The sequence below is a fragment of the Phycomyces blakesleeanus genome (genome assembly GCF_001638985.1).
Source record: "Phycomyces blakesleeanus NRRL 1555(-) unplaced genomic scaffold PHYBLscaffold_3, whole genome shotgun sequence".
Taxonomy (NCBI): domain Eukaryota; kingdom Fungi; phylum Mucoromycota; class Mucoromycetes; order Mucorales; family Phycomycetaceae; genus Phycomyces; species Phycomyces blakesleeanus.
Genome location: NW_017265136.1, coordinates 2,458,468 through 2,483,721, shown reverse-complemented (window position 1 = coordinate 2,483,721; position 25,254 = coordinate 2,458,468). Strand labels below are relative to the sequence as shown.

At 34.6% G+C, this 25,254-nt stretch overlaps 6 protein-coding genes across 6 annotated transcripts; 2 read left to right on the top strand and 4 right to left on the bottom strand.

The window, feature by feature from the left end:
* Positions 1-448: 448 nt before the first annotated feature.
* Positions 449-12,665, bottom strand: PHYBLDRAFT_176896 (hypothetical protein; the record flags this gene model as incomplete). Its single annotated transcript, XM_018437829.1, has 10 exons — positions 449-764; positions 818-957; positions 9,473-9,612; positions 9,684-9,750; positions 10,197-10,423; positions 10,554-10,639; positions 10,733-10,854; positions 10,966-11,123; positions 11,242-11,358; positions 12,594-12,665. 9 exons carry the CDS (start codon positions 12,663-12,665, stop codon positions 894-896), a joined length of 1,053 nt encoding a protein of 350 aa, XP_018296928.1. The 3' UTR covers positions 449-764; positions 818-893.
* Positions 12,666-15,020: 2,355 nt separating this feature from the next.
* PHYBLDRAFT_185376 (hypothetical protein) lies at positions 15,021-17,787 on the top strand. Its single transcript, XM_018439067.1, has 8 exons — positions 15,021-15,697; positions 16,039-16,142; positions 16,217-16,287; positions 16,380-16,403; positions 16,454-16,710; positions 16,769-16,833; positions 16,927-16,994; positions 17,108-17,787. Exons 1-8 carry the CDS (start codon positions 15,183-15,185, stop codon positions 17,633-17,635), a joined length of 1,632 nt encoding a protein of 543 aa, XP_018296927.1. The 5' UTR covers positions 15,021-15,182; the 3' UTR covers positions 17,636-17,787.
* A 740-nt stretch (positions 17,788-18,527) lies between these two features.
* On the top strand, positions 18,528-19,370 carry PHYBLDRAFT_140941 (hypothetical protein; the record flags this gene model as incomplete). The annotated part of the gene is made up of 4 exons (XM_018430489.1): positions 18,528-18,561; positions 18,713-18,892; positions 19,002-19,192; positions 19,323-19,370. 4 exons carry the CDS (start codon positions 18,528-18,530, stop codon positions 19,368-19,370), a joined length of 453 nt encoding a protein of 150 aa, XP_018296926.1.
* A 1,111-nt stretch (positions 19,371-20,481) lies between these two features.
* PHYBLDRAFT_62356 (hypothetical protein) lies at positions 20,482-21,017 on the bottom strand (the record flags this gene model as incomplete). Its single annotated transcript, XM_018440956.1, has 3 exons — positions 20,482-20,612; positions 20,701-20,768; positions 20,842-21,017. The coding sequence occupies 3 exons, from the start codon at positions 21,015-21,017 to the stop codon at positions 20,482-20,484; spliced, it is 375 nt and encodes a 124-aa protein (XP_018296925.1).
* A 422-nt stretch (positions 21,018-21,439) lies between these two features.
* Positions 21,440-21,760, bottom strand: PHYBLDRAFT_140939 (hypothetical protein; the record flags this gene model as incomplete). The annotated part of the gene is made up of 1 exon (XM_018430488.1): positions 21,440-21,760. One exon carries the CDS (start codon positions 21,758-21,760, stop codon positions 21,440-21,442), a length of 321 nt encoding a protein of 106 aa, XP_018296924.1.
* A 62-nt stretch (positions 21,761-21,822) lies between these two features.
* On the bottom strand, positions 21,823-22,535 carry PHYBLDRAFT_140938 (hypothetical protein; the record flags this gene model as incomplete). The annotated part of the gene is made up of 5 exons (XM_018430487.1): positions 21,823-21,930; positions 21,992-22,065; positions 22,136-22,281; positions 22,341-22,443; positions 22,508-22,535. The coding sequence occupies 5 exons, from the start codon at positions 22,533-22,535 to the stop codon at positions 21,823-21,825; spliced, it is 459 nt and encodes a 152-aa protein (XP_018296923.1).
* Between the last annotated feature and the right edge of the window lie 2,719 nt (positions 22,536-25,254).

Sequence of the window (25,254 nt, the reverse complement as noted above, 5' to 3'; positions counted from 1 at the left end):
AAATACTAGTCATAGTTTTCTAAAGTCTGAGATTGAATTTTCTTTTTTTCTTTTTCTTATAAAATAAAATAAAAGAATCCTAACTTTTATAGGGATCTCTTGAATGAGTATCTTTGACTATGTAATGACAAGTCAAATAATTAGTATTCAAATTTTGGCTACTAAAGCTATAGAATGTTTAAGCGGTTCTTTCCCCAAAAGTAAAGCATCTATGTCAAATAATTATCTTGAACACACGCCCAAAACGAGTAAAATGAACAACATACAACCACTAGCAAATCATTAAAGGGTAGCAAACCTAACAAGCTAGTAACTCAAGTGCAAATAAATCATTAAACAATTATACATGTATCTCATACTCAAAATAGCTTTAGTTACTCATTATGCCAAAATAAGCTTTAAATATTGGCAAAATAAGGTTCACATAATGCCAAGGAAATAAATAAATAAGATGTATATATATGGTCTTTATTAAATTAACTAGAAATATAAAAGAAAAAGAAGTAATATTATTGAAACTAAAAGTTGATTATTTGATATGGTATAATAAATTATTGATAGTGTGCTTTTTTTATTATGCACTTCTTGGCTTCAGCTGAATCTTGAAACTACCGGATCTTACAGTCAATGTTAAGAAGCCGCATATGTTCTTGGAAGCCTCCATCTCTTCAGGAATTGGCTTGATCTCATAATTTTTGATAATCATTGCAATAGTGTGGCGCATCTCGTTCAATGCGTAGCTTTTTCCTATACAATTTCGCGATCTGATCAAGGGAATTAATAAAGATAAACTTTATGTTTGTATATATATTATTACCCTGAACTGAAAGGATGATAGGCATCAAGAGCGGGCTTGTGCTCATAATCCGGAAGCCAGCGCTCAGGTTTGAAAGCTAGAGGTTCAGGCCAATAGTCTGCACGACGATGGGCAGATAATATGTTACAATTGACAATCGTCTATAAAATTTATGTTATTAATCCATGCTTATGAGTGTTTAGACTGAAAAAAGAAAACAGGCTTACTCCTTTAGGGACAAATACGGTTCCTGCTAAAACACTGTCTTGAGTGGCAATTCTTTCGAGGCCTGATGCAGTTATAGAGTCCAAACGCAGTGTTTCATTGAGAACAGCATTAAGATATGGAAGATTTTTGAGCTGGTCTTGGTGAAAGGTAGTTTCTCCTTCTGGTAGTTGAATTGCATCAATTTCATCTCTGAGTCTCTTCATTGTATCAGGCGAACGACACAACTCAATAATGGCAAATCCAGTTGTATTGCTTGTAGTTTCAGAGCCTACGATAACAAACATAACGGTACTGCGAGCAATTCTCATGATATCCAATGGCTTGTCTCCATTCTTTGCTCTTTCATTGTCGATCATAATCTGAAGGATGTCTTCACGTCTTTTTGTGCGCCCTTCAACACGATCCTTAACTATCTCAAGCATATGCTAAATAGAAAAACATGTTAATAAGCTACCTACTTTGTCAATAGAAGATAATAATTATAATTTGAATCTTACGGTTGCCAAAGGTGTAATCGTCATTAGTCCACTCATGGCTATAAGCAATGTGATCCAAGGATGGCTGACAAACTAGTGAATGAGATAATCACTTTTCTTTTAGTATTTTAGATTGGTATCATTGCTTTAGACTTACATATGCTGCACCGTTCATGTTCTTTTTGAGACATTGTGGTATAGGATGGTCCTCGTCTCCAACTGTATTAAAGTTGCTACCAAATCCTGACTCGCCAATTACATCCAGAGCCAGACATTGAAAAAGGTACCATACATCGACAGTTCCATATTCGCCATCTCCTTTTGTACGCTCAATATCACTATTGATTTTTTGTGCCATGATCTCTGTGCAAGATCGCATTATCGGCTCAATTGAGTTTATATACTTTACGGAAAAGGCCGGCGAATACATGCGTCTCTGTTGTGAAAACGATATATTATTAGAATGGGCATCAAAGAATATAGTGCTATGAAATGAAAGCGGTCTTACGTTATTTTTATGATAGGTCTTATCTCTTGCATCAAACATAGACTCATTTCCAGGATCTAAATTTGGGGAATAATTAAAATTAAGTTAGCGTTTATAAAATAAAAAGAGCGGGATTTCTAAGAAGGTTTTGGCTCACTCTGAAGGATGCTGTATACTGGTCCTTTCTCAAGATCCTCGGTAACAAGGACTTGCTTGAGCATAGTCTTATCAGAAATTGATATTGTCTTTGGACCGACTCGAATTACAGGTCCATACTTTTCATGATAGTCCAGGTATCTTATGGATCTAAGAAGTCATTTGTTTTGATGTTATTTAGGCTTTCATTTAGTTCTTCATAAAAGAAGATCTGTCCTTACTTTTTTCCAATATGAGAGAAAAGAACACCTTCAGGCTCGTAAAAGAACTTGTCAATGAATGGACCGGGTATTTTGCTTAAAGGTCCAAAGAATGCACAGTATAATTTCTTGAAGTTTTAGACGTTGTATTAGTATATCAACAGCTAAACAAAATAATGTTCCATTATACTCACGTCTGAAGCGTAATAAACAGCCAGTGAAACAGCAGCAAGCTTCCCGAATTGTCCAAGTGTGTTTTCTTCTGGAAGATGAGACACCATATACCAGACAGGTGCCTTCAAGATATTAAGAATAGAAGAGTAGTTCATATTATAGATATAATTGTTTGATGAATATAGTGTATTAGTATTTTATTATGGAAGTATTTTTTTTTCATTGCTCTTTATATACTTCTGGAAAAAAAAACTCTTCTCAGGTGCTCAGGCAATTCTTATCGAAAGACACTACTGTTCTGTTTTTAGAAGAGTGAGATGTGCCAAATATAGGTGTTGTGTAATGAATAATACGACGGTGCTACCATCAGTACTATACTCCAAAGGTATAACCTTATTTAAAAGCGCACTAAATGGATCTTTCTTCCTGTGGCTTTTTCATTAAGAGGATACATGTAATATTCAGCCTTAAGCAAAGCTCTTGGTACAAGATAACATACTATATATTATTTTGAGTAAAAAATTACCGGTTTGTATAGCAAAGAGGATCCTGAAAATAAGATATAATAGTGAAATAAAGACGATTCTCAAAGGCTGTGTTGATAGTAGTAAAAGTATTTTTCTATATTTGGGCATTAGAAATATTTTATACCTGCTTTTAGCAAAAGTAAAACTTATGAATGTTAAACATATTGTTCCTTTTTTGAGAAAAGAAGTATAATTCTAAAATAGAAACATTACTGTTTCTAGATAAATAATTCTTTATCGATAAAGGAATCCGTGAGCACCTCTCAATAGCATTTGGCATCCTTGTACAGTTTTGCATTAAAAGATATATAAGTTTGTTCAATGCATAAAATTATCAAAGATGTGTATGCTTGCGTATTTTTAATAGTGACAAATTCGTATTTTTTGTATACTAATTCAGTAAATCCAGACTGTCACTTTCTTGTTTTTGGCTTTACTGGCATGTTTTTTTTTTTTTACTTTTACCTTAAATTATACGCTTGAATTAAACATATTTCTGTGCTGAGAAGACTCTGATAGGGTAATGAAAATCTAGTAATGTTTGTTGGATATTAAATAAGTACTGCGCAATAGATATGGTGGTCAGATCCAATAAGCTGTTTTGTCCAAAGCCAAATATAAAGGCCATTCTTTTTTGGGTCTTTGATTCAAGCAGTATATATGTGACATGTATTGAAATATATGTGATCTTTGTTATATAGCCTATAGTATATATCTTTACGTATGTATATTCTTACTAAATATTGCCAATTTGGTAGATTTATATCTTTAAAGAAGGGATATTATATGCATATAAGTCATTCGAATAATGAATATTTAAAAGAAAAATTCAATTAAGATCGTGACAGACAAGATCCGATAGAGGTATTTGGTAGCATTAAACTGATCGACAGGAGTATTTTACTGAGCAAAAAATTACTTGTACTCTTTTACTACTGAAGATCTCACTTCAATACATTTCCACTTATAGCTCTTAAAGTATACTGATTAAGGTATCCTGAAAGTCATTCCTTAAATGTAACAGCGTACATGCCCACGGATTTATATAAAATATCTATATTGATCTATATATCTTTCTTTACTGCTAAAGAAAATGATCGACACATTTGAATGTGCCTTGTACCCTTTTTTGGCTGTTTAAAATTGAATCTGGTATTAGGAGTACGGAGGCCACACAGTTCAGATATCAATGCGCTGCTTGTATAATAATAGAGAGCTGTATGACAAACTTGAAGGTAAAATAAGGGTACTGGTACAAGAGGTCCTGATAAGAGATAATCACTCTCCAGGGAAGGATTATATAACTTTTTTTTTTGCTGTTGCTTATGTTGCTGCTGTGCGTGCAAATATCTCGCCTCCTTTTCAAAGTTAAGGTCGCTACTGTAGACAAACCTTTCAAATTAACAGAGCTACTTTCGCTATTTTTAACCTTTTCTTAAAGAATAAATAAATAACTTAAATAACGTATTTAATAAAGAATAAGTACGCCCTTGTTATACACTATCAACATAAAATAGCTTTAGAATCAATCTGAAATTGATATCATATTGAAACACATTTGAAATATAAAATTGAAATTTCATAATAATAAAGTTAACTTTAATACACCAATTGGTACCAAAATTTTCATGTTTAAATAATTCGTACTATTCGATATATATTTACCATACTTTATAATATATTTTTTTAAAAAAGAATAATAATAATTTTTAGATTCTAAGAACATCCCCAGCAGTTAAATTTCCTCCTTGTGTTTTTTCAAGACCTCACTATCTAATATAATCTTTACAAGTAATTTTTTTTTTCTAAAATCATTTTATTAGACATTTGTCTTCTCTTTATAATATTAGAAATGCGAGTCAAATATTCCTTAGACTGTCAGCTTTGTAACAAATATAATTTCTGAAAATTTTCTTAACAATTGTTATATCCTATTATTCGATTCAAAGAAAAATCAAAGAAAGTTAAAACGCAAAGGCAATTTTTTTTAAAAAAAAAATACATGGAAATCCATGGAGCAGGCAGTAAATTTACCAAAATTTTTATTAAATGTTTTCGGAAATGTAACTGCTGGGGATGCTTTAATACATTCACTTTGCACTCATGGCGTGCCAACCAACCAAGGAGCATGTACTTGAAGATTATTCGGATACTCCTGCTGGAAGCAACCGAGCCATTTGTGCATAGCTTTCTTATGTATATGTCTTTCTGTCTTTCGAAGATTATTAAGTTTGGGATAATCGAGAATCAATTGATCCCTTTCCATATATTACTTTCTGCGATGCTTTACATGAAATACCTGTGGTTAAAATCATCACATGCATCGTAATGTGCCAATCCGCTTGAATGTTTAAACGATTACCGGATCGTCGGGATTTTTCGATCCGGGGAGTTCAACTGCCCGACCCATCATTTTGGTATCAGATAGTATTCTTTTGATATCGTTTAACAAAGAAAAAAAATTAGAAGAAGAAAAAGAAGATAAAGAGTTTATATTGTAGCTTGTTCTTTTTCTATCTGGTTAGAGCAATAGTAATAATAAATCAAATACAAATACAATTTTCTTGTTTTTTCTTCTTCAGTTTTCAAAGTACGTTTGAAGATGTAATAAAAAGTTCAATTCAGCGTTGAAGGACCAGATCTGTGAAACATTAATAAAAATGAGAGGTCAAATACAGCAAGCAAATGAGAAAGAAATAATATTATGTATTATGTATAGTCAGTAGTCAATAGTAAATAGTCAATAATCAATATTCAATCTTTTATATCCAATATAAATGTATATATATGTATTGGTTAGAATATACCAAGGTAAGTCTGATGAAGCAATTCCTCCTTTATATGCTCCCCTGTCTTCCCTTCTAAAAGTGGGTTACCTTGCTTATACATAGAAACATTGCGAAATATATGTCTTTGTGTCTCAAGAGCCCAGAATCGCGTTTGCTTTTGGTCTTCTTCCAAAAGACCGAATTCCAAGTAATCTAGCTTGATATCCCTATAATCAGCTATCTTCCTCATCCAAGGAATATCACCCAAGAATAAAACTTGTCAGGCTTAAGCATTATCTTAATGTAGAATACCCTAAGTATCTAATTCTACTCTACATTCCTTTTATCTGTAAATCTTTCAGCCTCTTTTGTGTACACAAATATTAAAAGCACTTGAGAGACTCTCTTTCTTGTTGTGATTCTCGACTTTGTTTTTTATTTAATCGAGGACTTGCGCAACTCGAATCATTGATGGCTAAGAACTTCTTCTGCCTTTTTTGTGTGTGTTTATTTTCTCAGTTCATATGGCACAAACTACTCTTGAAGAAATATATGTGTATATAGACAGGGCTGCGTGTGTTTTATAATTATTTATATACTTTGCTTGCCATTAACTAATGCAAGTTTATATTCACATTCTAATTTAATGTCACAATAATAATATCTATAAGGTGTAGATAATCAGATGAAAGACTCGTTACGCTTATCAAAAAACTGGTGCACTTCTCGAAAGGCTTGGACGCACAAAACTCAACGGGTGCAACTATGCTTAAGTCAACCATTGGACATGCGAATTCAAAATATACGAAATGTTACATTACCATCTTATTTAGGATTTTCCCTAGATAATTAAAGTTTAAAGAATGAAATGACAAGAAGAAGAAAAATGATGTTAATTGCCACACTGATACTGCACACAGGGCAATTGCGAAGGATTCTTTTTTTTATTGTATTGTATTGTATTGTATTCTATTCTATCTCATTTCATCTTATTGATCAGGAAATGCCTGCAAGGGTTGGTCTTTGTGTTTTTCCTTTAACGGAGCTTGTATCAATAACACCGCCTTGCTCCGTGTATAAAACAAAATCTTATAAAATTCGGTATTAGTTCTTTATTCATCTTCTTCTTCTTCTTTACTATCTTTCTTTCTTGTTATCTTTTATTACTTTAAAAAAATGTTCTGGGCAAAGCCTTACGATTTCGAAACAATCCCAAGTCTTGTGGGAAAGACTGCTATCATTACTGGTGCCAATGCCGGTGTAAGCGATGATTAATTGATATTATAGATCTCATCGCACAAATCCAAGCCTTGCAAGCTAATATTCAGAATGATTCTTGTTGTCTTTTAGATTGGAAAGGTCTGTGCCCTCGAAATGGCCCGTAAAGGATGTCATATGTAAGCGAAAGGTGGTTCCTAAATGAACTTTGTGCTCTAACAATATATTATTATGATGACTATTACTTTTGTAGTATTATGGGATGTCGTAGCAAGGAAAAGAGCGAAGAGGCTATTGCAGAAATCAAGGAAGCAACTGGAAACTCAAAGGTTGAATTCATTCAACTCGACTTGATGTCCTTGAAATCTGTCAAATCATTTGCCGACACTTTTAAAGAGCGCTATGATAAACTCGACATCTTGATTAACAATGCTGGTATCATGATGTGCCCCTATGGTCTCTCTGAAGATGGTATGTTACAAGAAAATTAAACTGGATCATGTATATATATATATATAAAGAAGAAATGAAAAAAAAAGAAAAAAAATAGCTGCTTGTATTTATGTTGTGGAACAAATTAGGTATCGAGACCCAGTTCGCAACAAACCACGTCGCACATTTCTATTTAACTATCATGTTGTTACCTATCATGAAAAAGTCTGATGTATTCCGCATTGTCACCGTCAGTTCTCTTGCACACAAGTTTTTCTTGGGTTCATTGGATCTGCAAAATGTCAACAATGAGAAGACTTATGGAAGACTTACAAATTACGGAAAATCAAAGGTAACACTAGGGAGAGTTTATATATAGAAGAAAAAGTCTAATTATAATTATTTGCTAGGCTTCAAACATCATGTTTACTCGTGAATTGGCTAGACGATTGGAGAAGGCGGGAATCAAGGTAAGCAATTAGCTCTTTGATTATTAACGATAACAATAGTAATGCTATCTAATGATAATAATGTGTGTGTGTGTGTGACTTTTTATAAAGAATGGTTATGTCAACTCCAACCATCCTGGTGTCGTTCAGAGCGGAATCTCGCGCCATGTTATTTCTATGCAAAGCATCTGGGAGAGAATCTACCACTCATTCAACATCTCTGTTGAGAACGGTGCCTTGTCTCAGCTTTACTTGGCCACTAGTCCTGAGGTAGAAGAGAAGGGAATCAAGGGACAATACTATGTAAGTATAAAGGATAACCACAGGGAAGAGAGAACATGAGATACAGCAACAATATGTCTTACTCAACATCTGTCTTTTTATTATTTTTATGTTTCTTTATAAAAGGTGCCTTATGGACAGCCTGGCTATATTATTGGTATTGCTAGATCAGATGCCGCTGCCGAAGAATTGTGGGAGTTTACTGAAAACCTTTTGAAAGAGAAAGTACCTGGCTACACTGGTGCAGGCATCTAAATAGCTAGAGTTAAATACTGGTTTTGATCTGAAACCTCAAATATAGGATCTATTAATCTCTCTCTCTCTATTTCTATTTCTATTTCCCCCTCGTACGCACATATATATATATATATATTTATATATTTATATCCATTCATTCACATTATCATTAGAATTTTGGCTTCGTTTTTATAGATTCTAATTTTGTATTAGAATAATGGATTACTATTACCAAAGATTCTAAATATTATTATTCAGTTTTCTTAAAGAAAGAAAGATATTTACGTCAACAAGTAACAATCACAATATTTGTTCCTCCACTGTCTCCAAAAGTACATTCTCTTCATGTACTATCTTTTGTCGTTTTGCCTTTTGGTCTTCGCCAGTCGCCATTGGATCTTCCAAACTTAACGTATTATTGTCAGGAATAGGTGTTTCTTCAGGCACCTTATTTATAACTGAAATCTCTACCTCCTCCGATGTGAGTGTGCTCATATCATCATTCAGGGTAGTCAAACTATATCTTATTGACTCGGAAAAAGAGGACTCTTGTGGCTCCACAAAAGAGTTTTGTTGTTCCGGGGCAACCTTTTCGTGTCCAAAGTCGGTCACACCATGTGGGTTGATTTTGTTTTGAATATTTAGCATTTTACAGAAATCTGATGTCTGGGGGTTGGAGAATGGATATTCTACAACAGCCACAAAAAGAAAAAAATTGGTACACAAAGTCAAACCTTATTGCTAATAAAACACATATAACAAATAGCTTATTAATGTGCCTTACGGAATTGAACCATCTGTTCATGGTTCCACTGAACACTAGGATTGAATGTGGGAGCAGTGGGCTGGAAGTTGTTTGGGATCTTGAGATCAAGTTCTCCTCGACCAACCATAGCCTCGAGTTGTGTCAGCTCCTTTTTAATAGTCCTAAAGCAAAAGAATATATATTAATATATTAATCAATTCATTCATTTATTCATTGATCGATTGATTAATCGATCAGCATGTTTTAATTTACTACACAGATTAGTTTTTCTTTTACATTTGAATGTCTTCGTTACTAGGAAGTCTATATTCTTGACGTTCAACGCTGAGATAAGGATGCATGCTTTTTGTGATCGCTAGCCATTCTAGATCATAAGAGAACCCATGAGCAGAATCATCAGAGGGTACATCTATGACCTTTGATTATGTAAGAAGCCGCGACTTTAGATTACATGATGATAATAATAATAGCATTGTATATATCTTACTTGCAAAAACTGTCTACGTGGCAGACATTTATCAAGACTAAGGAATTTCGTGATCTTTGGTGATTCGCTTTGGACCTGTACTGTAAAATAATAATATGGGGGTACATTAGCTTACTTGGGAGAGTTTGAAGAAATACGGGGCTAATGCAGTAGTAAATCAAGGTACTTCGCTTTGAAATAGTAATATTTATTGAGATATAGAAAGATATCTTACCAGGTACTGGGGATTCCTTTTCTGGGGTATCATCCTTATCCTCATCATCCTCATCATCACTTACGCTAATTGATATTTCATCCGGATTATCCACTCTAGTGCCAACCTTCTTTTCAGTTGATCTTTGGCCATGAGTACAACAATCCTCGTCATCATCATCGTCACTCATACTAATAGAAATTTCATCTGGATTTTCAACTTTTACACTTTGATTCTGGTTTATGCTTGCTTGATAATAAGGTCCGTTCCTTAAATTAAGTACACGTTTGACTTCGTCAGAGTAATCCTCATTTTTCCACTTCTCGTGATCGACTAATGCTGCAAATTTAACATGCAGATGAGCAGCAAACCACCAAGCAGGTTGGATCTTTGTAAGGATCTGTTCGTTCGCGGGACTTCCGAGTGTATTTGTGCGTGCTTCTTCTCTAAAGAACGTCTTGACTCTCAAAAGCTCTCCAACATCTCCAAAACGCTCAATGCCTCTAGGCCAGTCGTGGGAAAGGAAGATGTCAACTGGTTTCTGGATCTATTACCAGGCATACGCATATATATCAGTATACGTTAAAGATTTGTGCACATTTCATTATTTTACATCTTTTGTTTGTTTGTTTGTTTGCTTAGTTTAATTCAGCTTGATGTTAAGGAGTTATTCTTACCTGTAATACTTTCTGTACATCGTAATCTCTAACATGATAAACACTCTTGATGGTTTGAGGGGTATATGGAGAAGTCTCATAATGACCTAGATGTAAATTAAAACAAAAGAAATGTTGTTAGATATAAACAGTATTTCATGATTCAATATATTATTATTATTATTTATGCCTTAATATACCTTTTCTATAGTCATTTGATTTGAAAATACCCGAGATTCCTCCAATGCGAACACCTTTGTAGTTTATGACACCTGCATGTCCAAGATAATAGATGTTCTCACACACCCATCCTCCATGATAACTAGTTTTAATGAAGACCTGTCAGAGATCGTGCTTCTGGCTTTTCCTTTTCATCCATTTTTTGCTTGTTTGTTTGTTTATTTGTTTATTTGTAAATTCGACTTTTACTCACAGTTCCCACAAGTGATTGCTGGCCTCATGGTTTCCGCCAATAAATATAGTGGGGTATGGTGCTTTTGCTAGACCTGAATAATACTTCCAAAATGTACCCAGTTCTCTAAATTTTGGAGGAACTGACATACACTCCATATCACTTGTATTGCGAATGGCCTATCGGAAAGTATTGAATGATTTATATTAATTATATGTCAACTAGACTTTATAGATCATTTATGGTCGCCTTGTTTTTTATTATTATTATCCTTGTTGTTTGTATGTTCTTATTTACTTGAAAGTCACCACAGATCAAAACTAGATCTATCTTGCAGTTTTCTCGTTGTTCTAGTAGTTTGATGGTTCCATAAATGTTATCAAGCTCACCATGGCAGCATCCTTCAATAGCAATCTAGAATTACATGTAAATTAGATCTCTTGGATGCACTTGAAAGACAAGCCAATAATCATCATTTCGGTCCCCACAAGAGGTCATATGCTGAGAGTTATCTATTGAATTGACGTGATCTACTTGCCTTCATAAGTGGTTATTCGATCAATGTAGTGATGAATCACACACAAAAATCCAAGTTGATCTAAACCTTTTGTTCAGGTTCATCTTTGAGGCAGAACAGTCACATGCATCACTAAGAGAGGTTAAGAGGTTTCGCTTCTTCTTTTTTTTTAAGAAGGGGGAGTTATGCATCGTCGTAGTCTATAGTTGATGAACTCATTGAACCATCTTAATTATAATTTTTATTAAATAGCATTCTAATGGTAAAAAGAAAATTAATTTAAACCAAATATTATTGAAAGAAAAGGAAATCTCGAGCAAGAGCATCTCATCATACATTCTAAATGACCTATAGATGAATGTGTATCAAAGTATACTTTATTTTAACATATATTACTCTATTTGTGTAGGGGCAGGAACAATCAAATGAAATAAAGGCATCCCGTAATGATAGAACAAGAAAGAATCCATTGCGCCAACAAAGACCTCTTTCTGAGCTATATCCTGCAGATTTAGCTATCAGACCAGAGCCTATTCGACGACACAGTACTGATGCCAGACCTCAGATTTTAGAATCCGATACTGAATATACAGTAGAAGCCTTTGACTCTGGCTCTGATGCTGAGTCAAGTAAGTGAGCTTGCTGTTTTTATTTTTGGATAGATACGATAAAAACATAATTGCTAAAGATAAAGATGTATATATATATATACTGTTGATTATAAAGGTTATCGTGACAGTTCTGGAAAAGCAACACCTTCTATAATACATACGCACGTAGATGATTTTGACGATGTATGTTTTTATCAATATTATTACAGTTCTTGATACTCTATTCCTAAAGAGTGGACTTATTGATATGTATATGAAAGAGATTATTGATTATAATGCTATGGACACTAGGGTGTGGTTGAAGTAGTAAAGGATTCCCGGGATTTTAACAAAGAAGACGAGCTTATTAAACAACTCAGGAAGATCCAACAGGTATAGTAAATACAGCTAAAGAATATATATATATGGGTGGGTGAGTGTGTGTGTGTAGTTTTGTGTAGAACGCTTTTATTCGGTATATTAAATAAAGCGCAAACATACAAAAAAAATACACACATAGTTTGAACCATTTATAAAAGAACCCGACCGTTCGTTTTCGCTAGAGGGGTTGCTAGGTATTGCGACTGAACCAAAGGAAACACAATGTAAGACATTTTTTTAGTACTGATAGTTCTAGTATTAATATTAGTATATTTGCTCTGCTATGGGTAGTTTTACTAGTGTAATATGTGTATTTTTTTTATGTTATTTTGGTATTTTGGTTTTTATTTTTATTTTTCTTTGCGTTTTAGCCATTATAGATCCTTTAGATCATGAATCTATAGCTGATATATTGATTAGGCTACAAAAACATATTGATAAATGGATGATGAAGATTAGCAATGATCAGGTAAATAATAATATATATGTGTGCGTGTAAGGATGAATCTATGCTATACTGCAAGGGATACGTATAATATGCTAATATATCTACGTACTTGAGATTAGCGAAGTTTACTTCAAAGGATCAAATATGTTGATGATCTTAGTGCCAAGAACACCCAAATTCTTGTGGCAGCATATGGACAAGCAAAATTGGCTTCGGAAAGACTAAATGACGGTAAGCAAAAATAATAATATACAGAAACAAATAAAAAGGCTATAAATTGGGACTACATCAATAACGAAAGAAATGAATAAATTATCGTAGCCAAGAACTTGAAGGCACAGGCAGAACATGCACAGAAACAAACATCAAATATATTCCAGGCTCTTTTATCTATCGAAAACCACCTTTCACCTGAAGATAGATTCGGACACCCCGAATTTACAAAAAGATGGCCAGAACTTGATCTTCTTCACCAGCGTGAAACCAGGATCAAACCACCCCATGAAGTGATAGCCAACCAAGAAAGATCTGCCATAGACCTTCCCAAGGTCACTACTACTACTGCTACTGATATCACTGATACTTCTGTGCCTGACGAGCTTGGCATCACTTTTGCGGAAATGACAAGAATTCCTTCTGCGACAATAATTACACCAACTTCTTCATCTCAAGATAAGAGTGATGTTGTTGGTCTACTCAGAACTATTTCAAACAGTTTGCACACATCAGAACAGTCAGTATCAGATCAGGTCCTAGACTCAAAAACAGATTCAAGTTGAAAAATAAATAAAGGAAGAATATCTAACTGTTCAATTAACTGTTAATATATAAGTACTAAATAAAATAAGATAAGATACTTGGTAAAAGTTACTACTTTTGACTTTTTCTTTTGATAACTTTCGACCACGCTTTATTTTGTAAATGTTCCTTTAGCCTGCCTCTTTTACTTTAATAGAATTCTCCGAGTAGTTTAATGAATATATTGGCCTCTTTTTCTTTAAATAATAAAAAGCAGAATGCAAGTAAGCTGGTTTCTTTTGTAGTATTGCCCAGATTGGACAAACAGGCAGTTTGACCCTGTCTTAGGAGTCTGGTACAACCCAGACTGGGAAGGGAAGAAAACCACAAAAGTTGGTAAAACTTTAAAAAATACATATATGATATTTTGGATACATTTGACACAGCAGCAAGTATTTTTTCTAAGCAACATAGTAATATTTGCAAAGAATACAAAAAGAAATATGCATAAATGTATATGCTGATTTGACTGATTTTTGATCGTCATGTTGCAATATTGGAGAAGCATTTTTTTTCTTATGAATGTAACCTATACAGTCAATTAACAAATATCATTTGCCTATCCAAATATCAATGCATTTCCAATTTCGTTTGTGTGATCTTCCTTATTCTTTCTCTCTCTTTCTGTGGACCATTCATTACACATCAGCTCCTACTATAAAAGTCGCTCCGCCGCCCAGGGTTACACCTTTTTTTTGTCTGAAAACCAAAAATTACCATATTTAGAAGATGTATTATTTATTTGTTCTTGGGAGATGAGTCTATTTTTCTTGTGTCTAATACAAACTTATTAAATATATTTGATGTCTTGTATTTCTTATACTAATGGTGACTGAATAAAGTACAAAGGCTAGATGAGGCAATATGCATACTTCACTTTACTATTTGGTAGAGGAAGTGATAGTGATAGTGGTATTGGCTTTTATTTATTAAATGATACTATTAATTTTCAAAGACAATTCAAGTCAACTATAAGCTTTTGACTACTTTTAGGTAGACTGGATTTATACAGCACAAATAGAATCCTAGCTTTTATATAGACACAATGTTCTGTATAAAGCAAAGGTATCTGGTATTAAGACTCCTTGTGTATATTATATGGATTTGCCTGAAGAGCACTTGTTATTAGTTTTAATGCCTATTTCTTTTTCTTCGCTCCGTTTAAACAGGTCCACAATTTATTTATTTATTTATTATTAGCACTGGAAACGAGAATTGCCTCAGTTCCGGTTGTACTACAGTCTCCTTTTCGATCGCCCACTTTTTTTTTTCTTTTTCTTCTTTCCCCTTGGGCGGCGACCAATTAGCGTTCTTTTTCTTCTTCTTTTTGTTGGTCCATTAGGGGAAAGAAAACGCAGTCCGTAAAGGGAGATTTGCTTGGTCTAAACGCATTCCATTTCTTTTCCTTTTTATTTGGGGAGGCTGTCTTCTTGTAATTTCTATAGCTTTTCTAGTACAAGTCTATCATTTTATCCCTTTCTATCTTTACTTCACTTTGATTCGAATGCGAATAGGACGTTCCTCCCCCAAAAAGGCCTCACTTGGCGACGAAGAAAAGTCTCATGGTCTGCTTGAAGACATGGAGCTTCAGGAGACGTCCAAAAGACTGTCGACTAGCTCTGATGTTGACGTTCGTCCTGACATGGCCGACCTTGGTTCATCTTCGCGTTCATTCCATCACCGGTCTCATCAACGCCAAAAGTCTCGGGCTCAGGATGGCCAATACGAACGACTTGGTCAAGAGTCCGACAGACCAAACGTCCCATTGCGATCTACGGCTCATTCACGGCGATCCTCTACAGGGACTAACGATCCCCGAGATGAATCGCCTGTTCAACCTGAAAATGAGATCAACAATCCCATGAAGCGATCCCTTTATCTTTTACTCGAGGACCCATCAAGCAGTAATGCAGCCTTTTGGACCAATGTGGTTGTGTCTGTATTGATTGTCTTTAGTGCTGTTACTACTACAATCGAGACTATCCCTGCCTTTCGTTCTGCTGAAAGCAATCGTGTGTGGAAAGTACCTTTTTTAAAAAAAGAAAGAAAGAAAGAAAACAAGGAGTGGAAAGGGCTGATAAACTGGGGAGATGCTCACTTTTAGGGTATAATGTGTGCAAATATATGTGTATATATCAGAGACGGAGAAAGAGATATAGAGGGAGAATAGAAGCAAGAAAAATGAATGAATGAACGGATAGATAGAGATATATATATATATAGATAAATAGATAAATAGGCAGTGAAAAAAAAACAAAACAAAAACAAAACGAACGAACTACATAGGGCGGCAATCTTATGTTTGTCTGTTTTTGTTTGCTTGTCATTTTTGCTTCTTCTTTTCATTTGGGTTCAAACAGGTTTAACGTAGAATCTGCTATGGTTGCGCTGTTTTCATTGGAATATATTTTGCGCATCTTTGCTCACTCGGACTCACTTGGAATGCTCAGGCGTTTCTTCTTGTGTAAGCAAAAAAAAAAACTGCTTGTCGAATGGCGAAAGAACCTCACGCTTAAAAAATATTATCTATCATCTTAGCACCTATTTCGATTATTGATTTTATTTCGATTGTACCATTTTACATTGAACTCTTGGCCAAACGCGATACGGTAATGACATGTGCTAAATAGTCAGTCAAACAATACACACACACACACACACACAAACATATATATATGTCTATGCGTGTGTATGTGTGTAGGTGTATATATACTATTTTCAGGTGGTAATATCAATCTCTTGTGCAAAAAAAACACACACACACACACACACAAGACCTATGAGTTCCGCTTCACGATCCTGCGCCTCTTCAGACTTTTGCGACTCTTCAAAACCTACAAGTATTCCAGCTCATTAGTTATGACACTTGAGGTCATGATGGTAGCCCTCCGCAGATCCGGTGACGCTTTGTCGGCCCTGTTCTTTTTTCTGGTCACATCGGTTGTTTTATTTTCCACCCTTTTGTACTTTGCAGAACGTGGGGTCTGGGACGAAGCTCTAGAAACCTTTGTCACTCCTGATGGAAATCCAAGGTATTTTTTCAAGGAATGGATAACAATGTGTCAAATGGGATATTAACTTGCTTTGTAGTGCCTTTGACAGTATTCCTGCTGCATTCTGGTTTGTAGTTGTTACAATCACAACCACAGGATACGGTAAGCAACTCAAAAGATACTTTCTCTTTCCTTTAATTATCACTATTATTATTCTAAGAAAAATAACAATAATATATATATTGTGGTGATTAGGTGATATGGTTCCAGCCACGTTTATTGGAAAACTAATCACTTTTCCTGCCATGATGTTTGGTGTGCTGGTAAGTTTCTTTCTGTTTTTTCTTTCTTTAATAAAATGAAATGAAGCCATGGATATTTGAAGAGAATTATGGCTCCTAATTTTTCCTTGTCGTCTTATACTCGTTTGCTACAGCTTATCACTCTACCTTCAATTATTGTGGGAAGAAACTTTACAATCGTATGGGAGACAATGCGACGCCACCAGTATCTAGCAGAGCTTGCCAATTCATCTCCAGATCTAGCAGCATCAGGACCCGATACTCCAAATGATGAGGGTGAGCAGCAACAAGGGCAGCACCAGCCTCAACAACAACAGCAACAACAACAGGGCCATAGACAAAGTTCAGAAACTAGACGTCGGTCATCTTTGCTTGAAGAAAGCTTTGCGCAGTTTGCACCAACTCACACCTCTGGATTTGGGCTGTTAAACACCGGAAATGAGGCAGTAATGGACCAATTACAGACACTCCTCACTATAACCCAACAAAATCAAGAAGCAATTCAGAAAATCTTCAATTTACTTGAGCGACAACAGAATCAACAAAACCAGCAAAACCAACCACATTATTCTAATCAGCAACACAATTCACATCAAACGCCTGCAAAGAGGGTATCATTTGATATTCAATCTGTACCGGAAAATGAACATAGACCCCTATGAAGAATTGAATTTGGGTTTGGGTTTGGGCTTGGGTTTGGGGTTGTTTTTTTACATACATTATAAATACACCACAAGCCCCCATGTGTACAGACCTTTTTATTTTTAATTTCTAGTAACCATGGCTTAGACGTGGGCTTATAATTATGCTTAGCATAGATTTTGTTCTTTATCTTTTTTTCTTCTTCTTCTTATATTTCTCTATCTCTCTTTTGTACATATTACATAGAAACTACAATGATAATAATGTTGCCACAAAGGAAATTGTTTGGGCAAATCAAATAATCTACACTTATATATATATATACGTGTGTGCGTGTATGTGGAAAAGGTAGAATGATACATGTAGTTTCAATTTTTCATAAAGATGATGATGATGATGATGATGATGATGGTGATATAAAAGGCTAAAGTAACATCACCATTAGATTTATACGCCATACAAGCTGTAGACTCAGTTCTTCATTTTACTATAACTATTGTAGATATAAGTAATCTAATTTTTTTACATAGTCAAATATGTATTTTGAATGTTATTGAATTTATCAATGCTATCAATGTTTTGCTCATTAAAATAATGATTAATCCCGATCAAAATTACAAGCTATGTGTTTATATAGATAAAGAATAGATATATAGGACATATATCAAAGTCGGTTTCATAAAACCTCTTATATATCTGTAAATATCATGGTGAAGTACATTAAAATCCACATCTTTCAATGTTGTTTGACTTTAGTTATTCAAATATTGATTAAAGTTATCCAATTATTTCATTCTCGAATATCATTAAGCATCGAAAGATTTAATACAAGTCGGCAAGTACTTAATTTTCTTTTTAATCGATGAAAGATAAATCATTCATTGAGATAACAATATATCTATATATTTCAAAATGGCCATATCGTTATTTGCACCACTTAAGCAACGTGTTCAAATGTTCAATTCAGTTTGACAGGGCGCACTCCATTCACGATTGGTAAGAAAAGAAGGAAATGTATAGTCAGATTACTCCCGTTATTATTTTTGATTTGCTTGTGGGTCTGTGCTTCTATATACATTGTATGTGTGTATTAAAAGCTTACAAATTCAACAGTAATATTGAGCATGTCAAGAGTATTACTTCATATTTTTCCCTACTTGCTAATAGCCCTGGAAACTTTACTATAGTCTCTATTGGTGATCAGCGCAATCAATGTCGTTCATTCCCCAATGATATTACCAGATTCATCCATGATATTCCTCGCTCTCTCATCAGTGGTGGAAAGGCAATTATTGAAAGCATTAATGAAGGCAAGAAAAAAAAACAGAATATAGTATTGATAAGCTGCTAAAACATTTGTGTTTGTGCGCGTGTACATTATTGTAGGTGATATGGTTCAGGCTGTGGTAGACCTTGTGGGTATACCTCCATTTAGCTTTGAGTGGCAAAGAAGTGAATTGATCTGGAATATCAAGACAAGCACGCATCATAAGGACCGTGTGCTTGAGAAACGCTATGTTGAAAATGTTGAAGACTATTGCTACTACATCAATACATTTACCGAGGGTATTATAGAAGTAAATGTTATAAACAATTTCTTCCTTTTACTTTATGAATCTGAAAAATAAAAGGAGACCTAGATAATCTAACCTAATCTAATCTAATCGAAATAATATCTTTAATATCTTTAATATATATATATGTAAGACTACCAGCAGCAAAGATTGTTTCTGCCAATATCCTCAAATGGGTTAATAGAGAAAATGTTTAAAAGTGTGAGAAAAGAATAGAAGAAATAATTTTCTTAGAATTATACTATCATACTTCTTGGAACGGTGCTACTCCGCTCTCCCGCAAGATTTATGCAACCGTTCTCTAAGAAAAGGTCTCAAGTACTGTATATCACAATTGGTATATAAGAGTGGCTCGAGTGATTTATTGAATGAATAGTAGACTCTAAGTCATGTGTTCCTATCTCAGATTTTTAATAATAATTGACATTTTACTTATCGCTTCAGAAAGACTAATGGAATATCAAATCATGTTATATTGACAAAGTGATGAGCCAATATATATATATATGCTCAAAAATAAAAGCATTTGAGTATGGTATTATCCTGTAAAATTTCGTAAAGAAGACTATAATTAAATCAAGGACGTACTCTTGGTGAAGTTTTATCATAGTTAGGAGGGGGTTTTTTTAGGTGCCATGAGAATGATAGATGAAAAACTTATTGAAGACTATCAAAGACGATAACTGTTCAATCTTAATATTTATACTACTATTCTTTCAGAAACTTATTGCGAAGTGAGATTAAATAAAGTAAGACAAGTTAAAGAAGTTTTTACTTTTGATTTATAGAATATAGAAAGTATGATCACCGTTGGTATGTGTTTCTATGTAATATGCAACCTTTCTTTTTTTGTTCTCAACAAGTATATATATATATATATATATATATATATATATACAGCAAAAACACATATCTGCTTGGTCGTCAACGAGGATTACAGATACATTTTTTTCTCTCCATGTATGATTAAAATTCATATCTACCAGTTAATACAAAAAGGTTATATGGAAATATTACTTGTAAGTCTATGAAATGGCATCGTATACCTCGATTTACATAAGAGAAATATATATTACTAAAGTTACTACTACATTTCTCTCTTGATTTTAAAATAAGCCCAAGCAACCTCAAGACATTGGCTGTTAAACCTTCATGTTTAATGTAGGTACAATAATCAAGTAGCTAAAATATTTTGTGTAAAGCATCTGAGTCAGTACCTCTCATTTACCGAAAAGAAAATTATATAGTGCAAATATATAGTCTCATATTATACTTTATTTGATTTGATTGACCTACATATTTGATGGCGAACATCTCTTACTCACACGAGGATTCATCTTACCATCGGCCACCGGCGCATATTTTTCTAATAAAGAATCACTTGTGATCATACGTCTCAGCATCTGTTGTGCTGGCTTATTTCCTTTTATTATATATTAGAGTTATACGTCCATTTGCTTCTTAGTGGCAGTCTAGTTTGTTTTTGTGTCTGCTTGTACAAAGTATTTAACTTTGAACAAGAAATGCACAGACCAGTTTAGAGTAACGTAAAAATCGCCGCTCTGGGTTTGTACCCCATCTGTAAAATTATTCCCATAATATTTTTTAGATGTTTAAAAATTTCCGGGTGGTGGCGAGCACCTATTCCTTACAAAAATTGATAACAATACCCAAGAACACCAACAACATCAATGACCCCCAAGGTTGCAATTCTGATGGTATCGACCTCATAAACTTTCATGTGGTCAAAGATGCTACCAATAAAAAAAACTCTATTAAGATAACCTCTCTTAAAAGTAATACTAACACATATGTAAAAGACTCTCATTCTGGAAGAAAGAACTTAATTGCAGGAGAGGATATTCAGCTTTTCCACTCATATATCTTTATTTCCACCGGTTCAGTTCTTAAAGTTGAGTAGAAGAGTAATACATTTTGGTAAAAAATAACTGAACATTATCACGGATTCCTTTCTGAGCACGTTGGAAACCGTAACGTTCGTGCCTTGACTAACCACTGGCACAATACCAACAAAGCGGTTATTAAGTATGTTGGTATTTTGTCCCGGATCCAGCTCCAGCTCATAATCGTCATTTTAAAATTCGTATTAGTCATCTTCTACCAATGCAAGAGGTAGTTCAAGTTCCATTTTTGTGATCTTATAAGAGAATGAAGGCTTAAATAAATGGTGGAAAAGTGATACAAATTGAGGCAGTAAAAATTGTATATAGAATATGTGTGTAGAAACTTCTAGAGATGCTTTAAGCCACTATGAGTGTTGTCAAATACAACAACAGACTTAATTAGATGAAATCCAAAGCTTGTTGGCATTTTGTTGCCCGATTTGCCATTGTGCGAAAGAGTTAATGGGATCCATTGTTGAAGCAGATGAATATGAGGTATGCAATGGCGTGTTACTCCGTGGTGGTTCGGTCGGATGGGTGCTGGTGAGCGGTGGGTTAGGCGGTCCATGTGTTTGTAGCATATTGGTTGCGGACAAGTTCCCATTGCAATCAGAAGAGTAATTCGCGAACTACTGATGCTGTAATCATACTGCCAAGTGACAGCCATTTTCTGGTAGTTTGCTCAGAAGCTACAGGCTGTTAATTTGCCTGCAGCTGCGTTTCTTCATATTAATATTCATCGTCTGCTTCGTAGCCAACATCATCTTTCTCTGCTTCTTCGTCATCTTTTTCCACAACTTCTTCTTCCCCAACTTCTCCGACTTCGACTTCTCTCAACTCTCCAACTTCTCTTCGGAGTAAGTAAGCTGTTGCTTTACGCTCCAGCTTACTCTCATACCAGATCTTCTTCTTCTAGCCCTTGAGGAACGAAACGTTTCTCCTCTAGCTGGCGTTTTACTCCCCTAGGGAGATCTGGTAACATAGAGATATTATTGATTAATATTAGATTGTTTTTCTCTTATTATATAGAGACATGACTTACCGATCCTCATGGCACTATTGATCTTTCGATCAATAATCGTGCCAATTAGTTCTTCTGCGTTCAGTCTTGTTAGCTTAGCCAACATCTTGTCTCTAAGTGGCTTAGGGACCGGCTTGTAAATGGTCTTGGCCAATTTAATCAACATTCTGTCCCTCAACAGCTTAGTCACTGACTTGTGCTTGGTCTTTTGGCCAATTTAATTAACATTCTGTCGCTCAACGGCTTAGGGAATGGCCTGTAAATGGCCTTTTGGCCAAACACGAGTGTTCTGTTGGTGTTGCTTTTGGTGTTGCTGCTGGTCTTGCAGGCTAAATAAAAAAAGAGGTATAAGGAAATAATAATACCGTGTTTATTTTTTTAATGCGTCATTACCTTTGGTCCACACACTCTGTAACCTCATCTTTTTTTAAATAATAGATTATTAACATGAGCCAATCATTTGCAATCTTGAATACATGTGTCTGCAACAGAGTACTTGAATGAGGGAAAGTGACTAGTAAGACTTTGCTATTAGGAAGAGCTTTTGAGCTGTGTAGTGTCTAGAGTCGGATTACTGACCTCTCTTACTGCCAACTATTTACTTTTTATTTTTCTCCCTCCTTCTACACATTTCAATCTCCTAATGTCGCTGCTTTTCTCTTCCAAATGGCGATGGTCACCAAATACACCCGCCGTCTCAAGTTCCCAAAATCAAGATATAAAACAAAGAATCATGATTGCTTGAGTACCCCCTTGAGTAATTTTATTCAGGTTCAAGGTACATACACAGAAACAGTTTGTGCAAACTCATTCCATTCAAGCAAACCAATTAAGGGTTTTAAATTTTGATATATATAAAGTATATAGCTAAGACTCACTAACTGTCTAATAATAATAATGATAATAATAATAATAATAATAATAATAATAATAATATATCCTTTCTCAAAAGCACCATTGATACTTTCCTTCTTCTTTTTTTGCCGGTATTATTTCTTGATTGAGTCGCCGGTATTTACAGGACGGCTATTTAAAATACATTATGCAGTTTGTGATATACATACCTTATGTGGTATACACACCACAACTGAGTGAAATACAAACTCCACAATCCAGAACGAATACTACAATTGCTAATGAACCTGGCAGGGTCACATCTCAGGAACGTAACACACACCAGGCACTCGTACACTTCACACTGCTTTAGTGATAACCAACCATTAGCTAACGGAGATCTTAAATTAGGAACCAAATGTCTATATAAACAGCTATGATCTTCTTTCTTAAATAAACAACACTCTCACAGTACCTATTGTTCCCTTTCTGAAATTTATTCGTATACCTCACCTTAGATATTCGGGATTGTTTATGGGTTAGTATTTCAATAATGGGAAAAGTAGATACTGTGAGAGTGTTATTTATTAAAGAGACAAAATAATATTGTTTATATCTGTTAATATTAAAATCCCTTTAATTCGAATCTCTGTTGTTTAATGGTTGGTTTACACTGTATGAGTGTGCAGTGTACGTGTGCCTGGTGTGTAACAGTTCCGGAGATTGTTAACTTGCCAGGTTCATTAGCAAGAAGGAATCAGTGTTTGTTTGTGGAGTCTGTTCTACACTCAAGTTAAAGATTATGTTTTATTAAAGAGATATGTTGCTGGCGATCTATAGCTGTTCTACACTCAATTGCGGTATGTATACCACAGTACTCAAGCAATCATGATTCTTTGTTTTATATCTTGATTTTGGGAACTTGAGACGGCGGGTGTATTTGGTGACCATCGCCATTTGGAAGAGAAAAGCAGCGACATTAGGAGATTGAAATGTGTAGAAGGAGGGAGAAAAATAAAAAGTAAATAGTTGGCAGTAGGAGAGGTCAGTAATCCGACTCTAGACACTACACAGCTCAAAAGCTCTTCCTAATAGCAAAGTTTTATTAGTCACTTTCCCCCACTCAAGTACTCTGTTGCAGACACGTGTATTCAAAATTGCAAATGATTGGCTCATGTCAAAATTAAAAAAAAAGGATGGCGTTACAAAATGTGTGGCCCAAAGGCTATAACTTGCGCCTAAAAAGAACGCGTCTCAAAATGTGTGGCCCAAAGATTATAACGCGTTTAAAAAAAAAGAAACACTCTCACGGTATTATTTTTCTTCTTTGCGCTTTTTCATTAGTTTACTCCAATGTACAGCAACACCAGCAGCAGCATCAGCAGCATAAGCAGCAAAAAATTGTCCTTCAACGGCTTGTTTGTGTTTGGCCCAAAGGCCATTCACAAGCATGTCCCAAAGCTGTTGAGACATACAATTCTAGTTAGATTAGCCAAAACTAATCTAGTCAAAGTTTTTGATCGAAAGATCAAAAAAGTGAAAATGATTGGTAAGTCATGTCTCTATATAATAGTAGATAAACAATATAATATTAATCAATAATATACCTATAGCACCAGACCTGCCCAAGGGGCTTAAGCGAAGATTGGAGAAAGAAAATGAGCTGGAGCACAAAGCTACAGCTCATTTTATCAAGCAAAAGAAAAGGAGAATAGAAGAAGCAGAAATAAGAAGAAGAGATATTGACGCAAGAGAAGCAGAAAGAAGAAGAAGAGAAGAAAGAAGAAGCAATGAAGAAGCAATAGAAAGAAGAGAAGAAATAAGAAGAAGAAGAGAGGCAGAAAGAAGAGACGAAGAAAGAAGAAGAGAAGAAGAAAGAAGAAGAGAGATAGACAGAAGATACGAAGAAAGAAGAAGAGAAGAAGAAGCAGGAGATGAAGAAGAAGAAGAAGATGATGAAGATGATGATGATGATGAAGAAGAAGATGATGAAGAAGATGATGAAGAAGATGATGAAGAAGAAGAAGATGAAGAAGAAGAAGATGAAGAAGAAGAAGAAGAAGAAGATGAGGATGATGAGGATGATGAAGAAGAAGAAGATGATGATGAAGAAGAAGATAAAGTAGTAGTAAAAGAAGAAGAAGAAGAAGAAGAAGAAGTAGTAGTAGTCAAAGAAGAAGAAGAAGAAGAAGAAGAAGTAGTGGTAAAAGAAGAAGAAGAAGAAGAAGAAGAAGAAGAAGAAGAAGTAGTCAAAGAAGAAGAAGAAGTAGTGGTAAAAGAAGAAGAAGAAGAAGAAGAAGAAAGCG

What these genes read in the sequence shown, in the direction of transcription:
- PHYBLDRAFT_185376 (XM_018439067.1), top strand. Translation starts at nt 15,183, where the DNA reads ATGCGAATAGGACGTTCCTCCCCCAAAAAGGCCTCACTTGGCGACGAA. An exon ending in ATATATACTATTTTCAGGTG is followed by an intron (nt 16,404 to 16,453) that starts GTAATATCAATC and finishes CACACACACAAG; the next exon opens with ACCTATGAGTTCCGCTTCAC. An exon ending in ACTCCTGATGGAAATCCAAG is followed by an intron (nt 16,711 to 16,768) that starts GTATTTTTTCAA and finishes CTTGCTTTGTAG; the next exon opens with TGCCTTTGACAGTATTCCTG.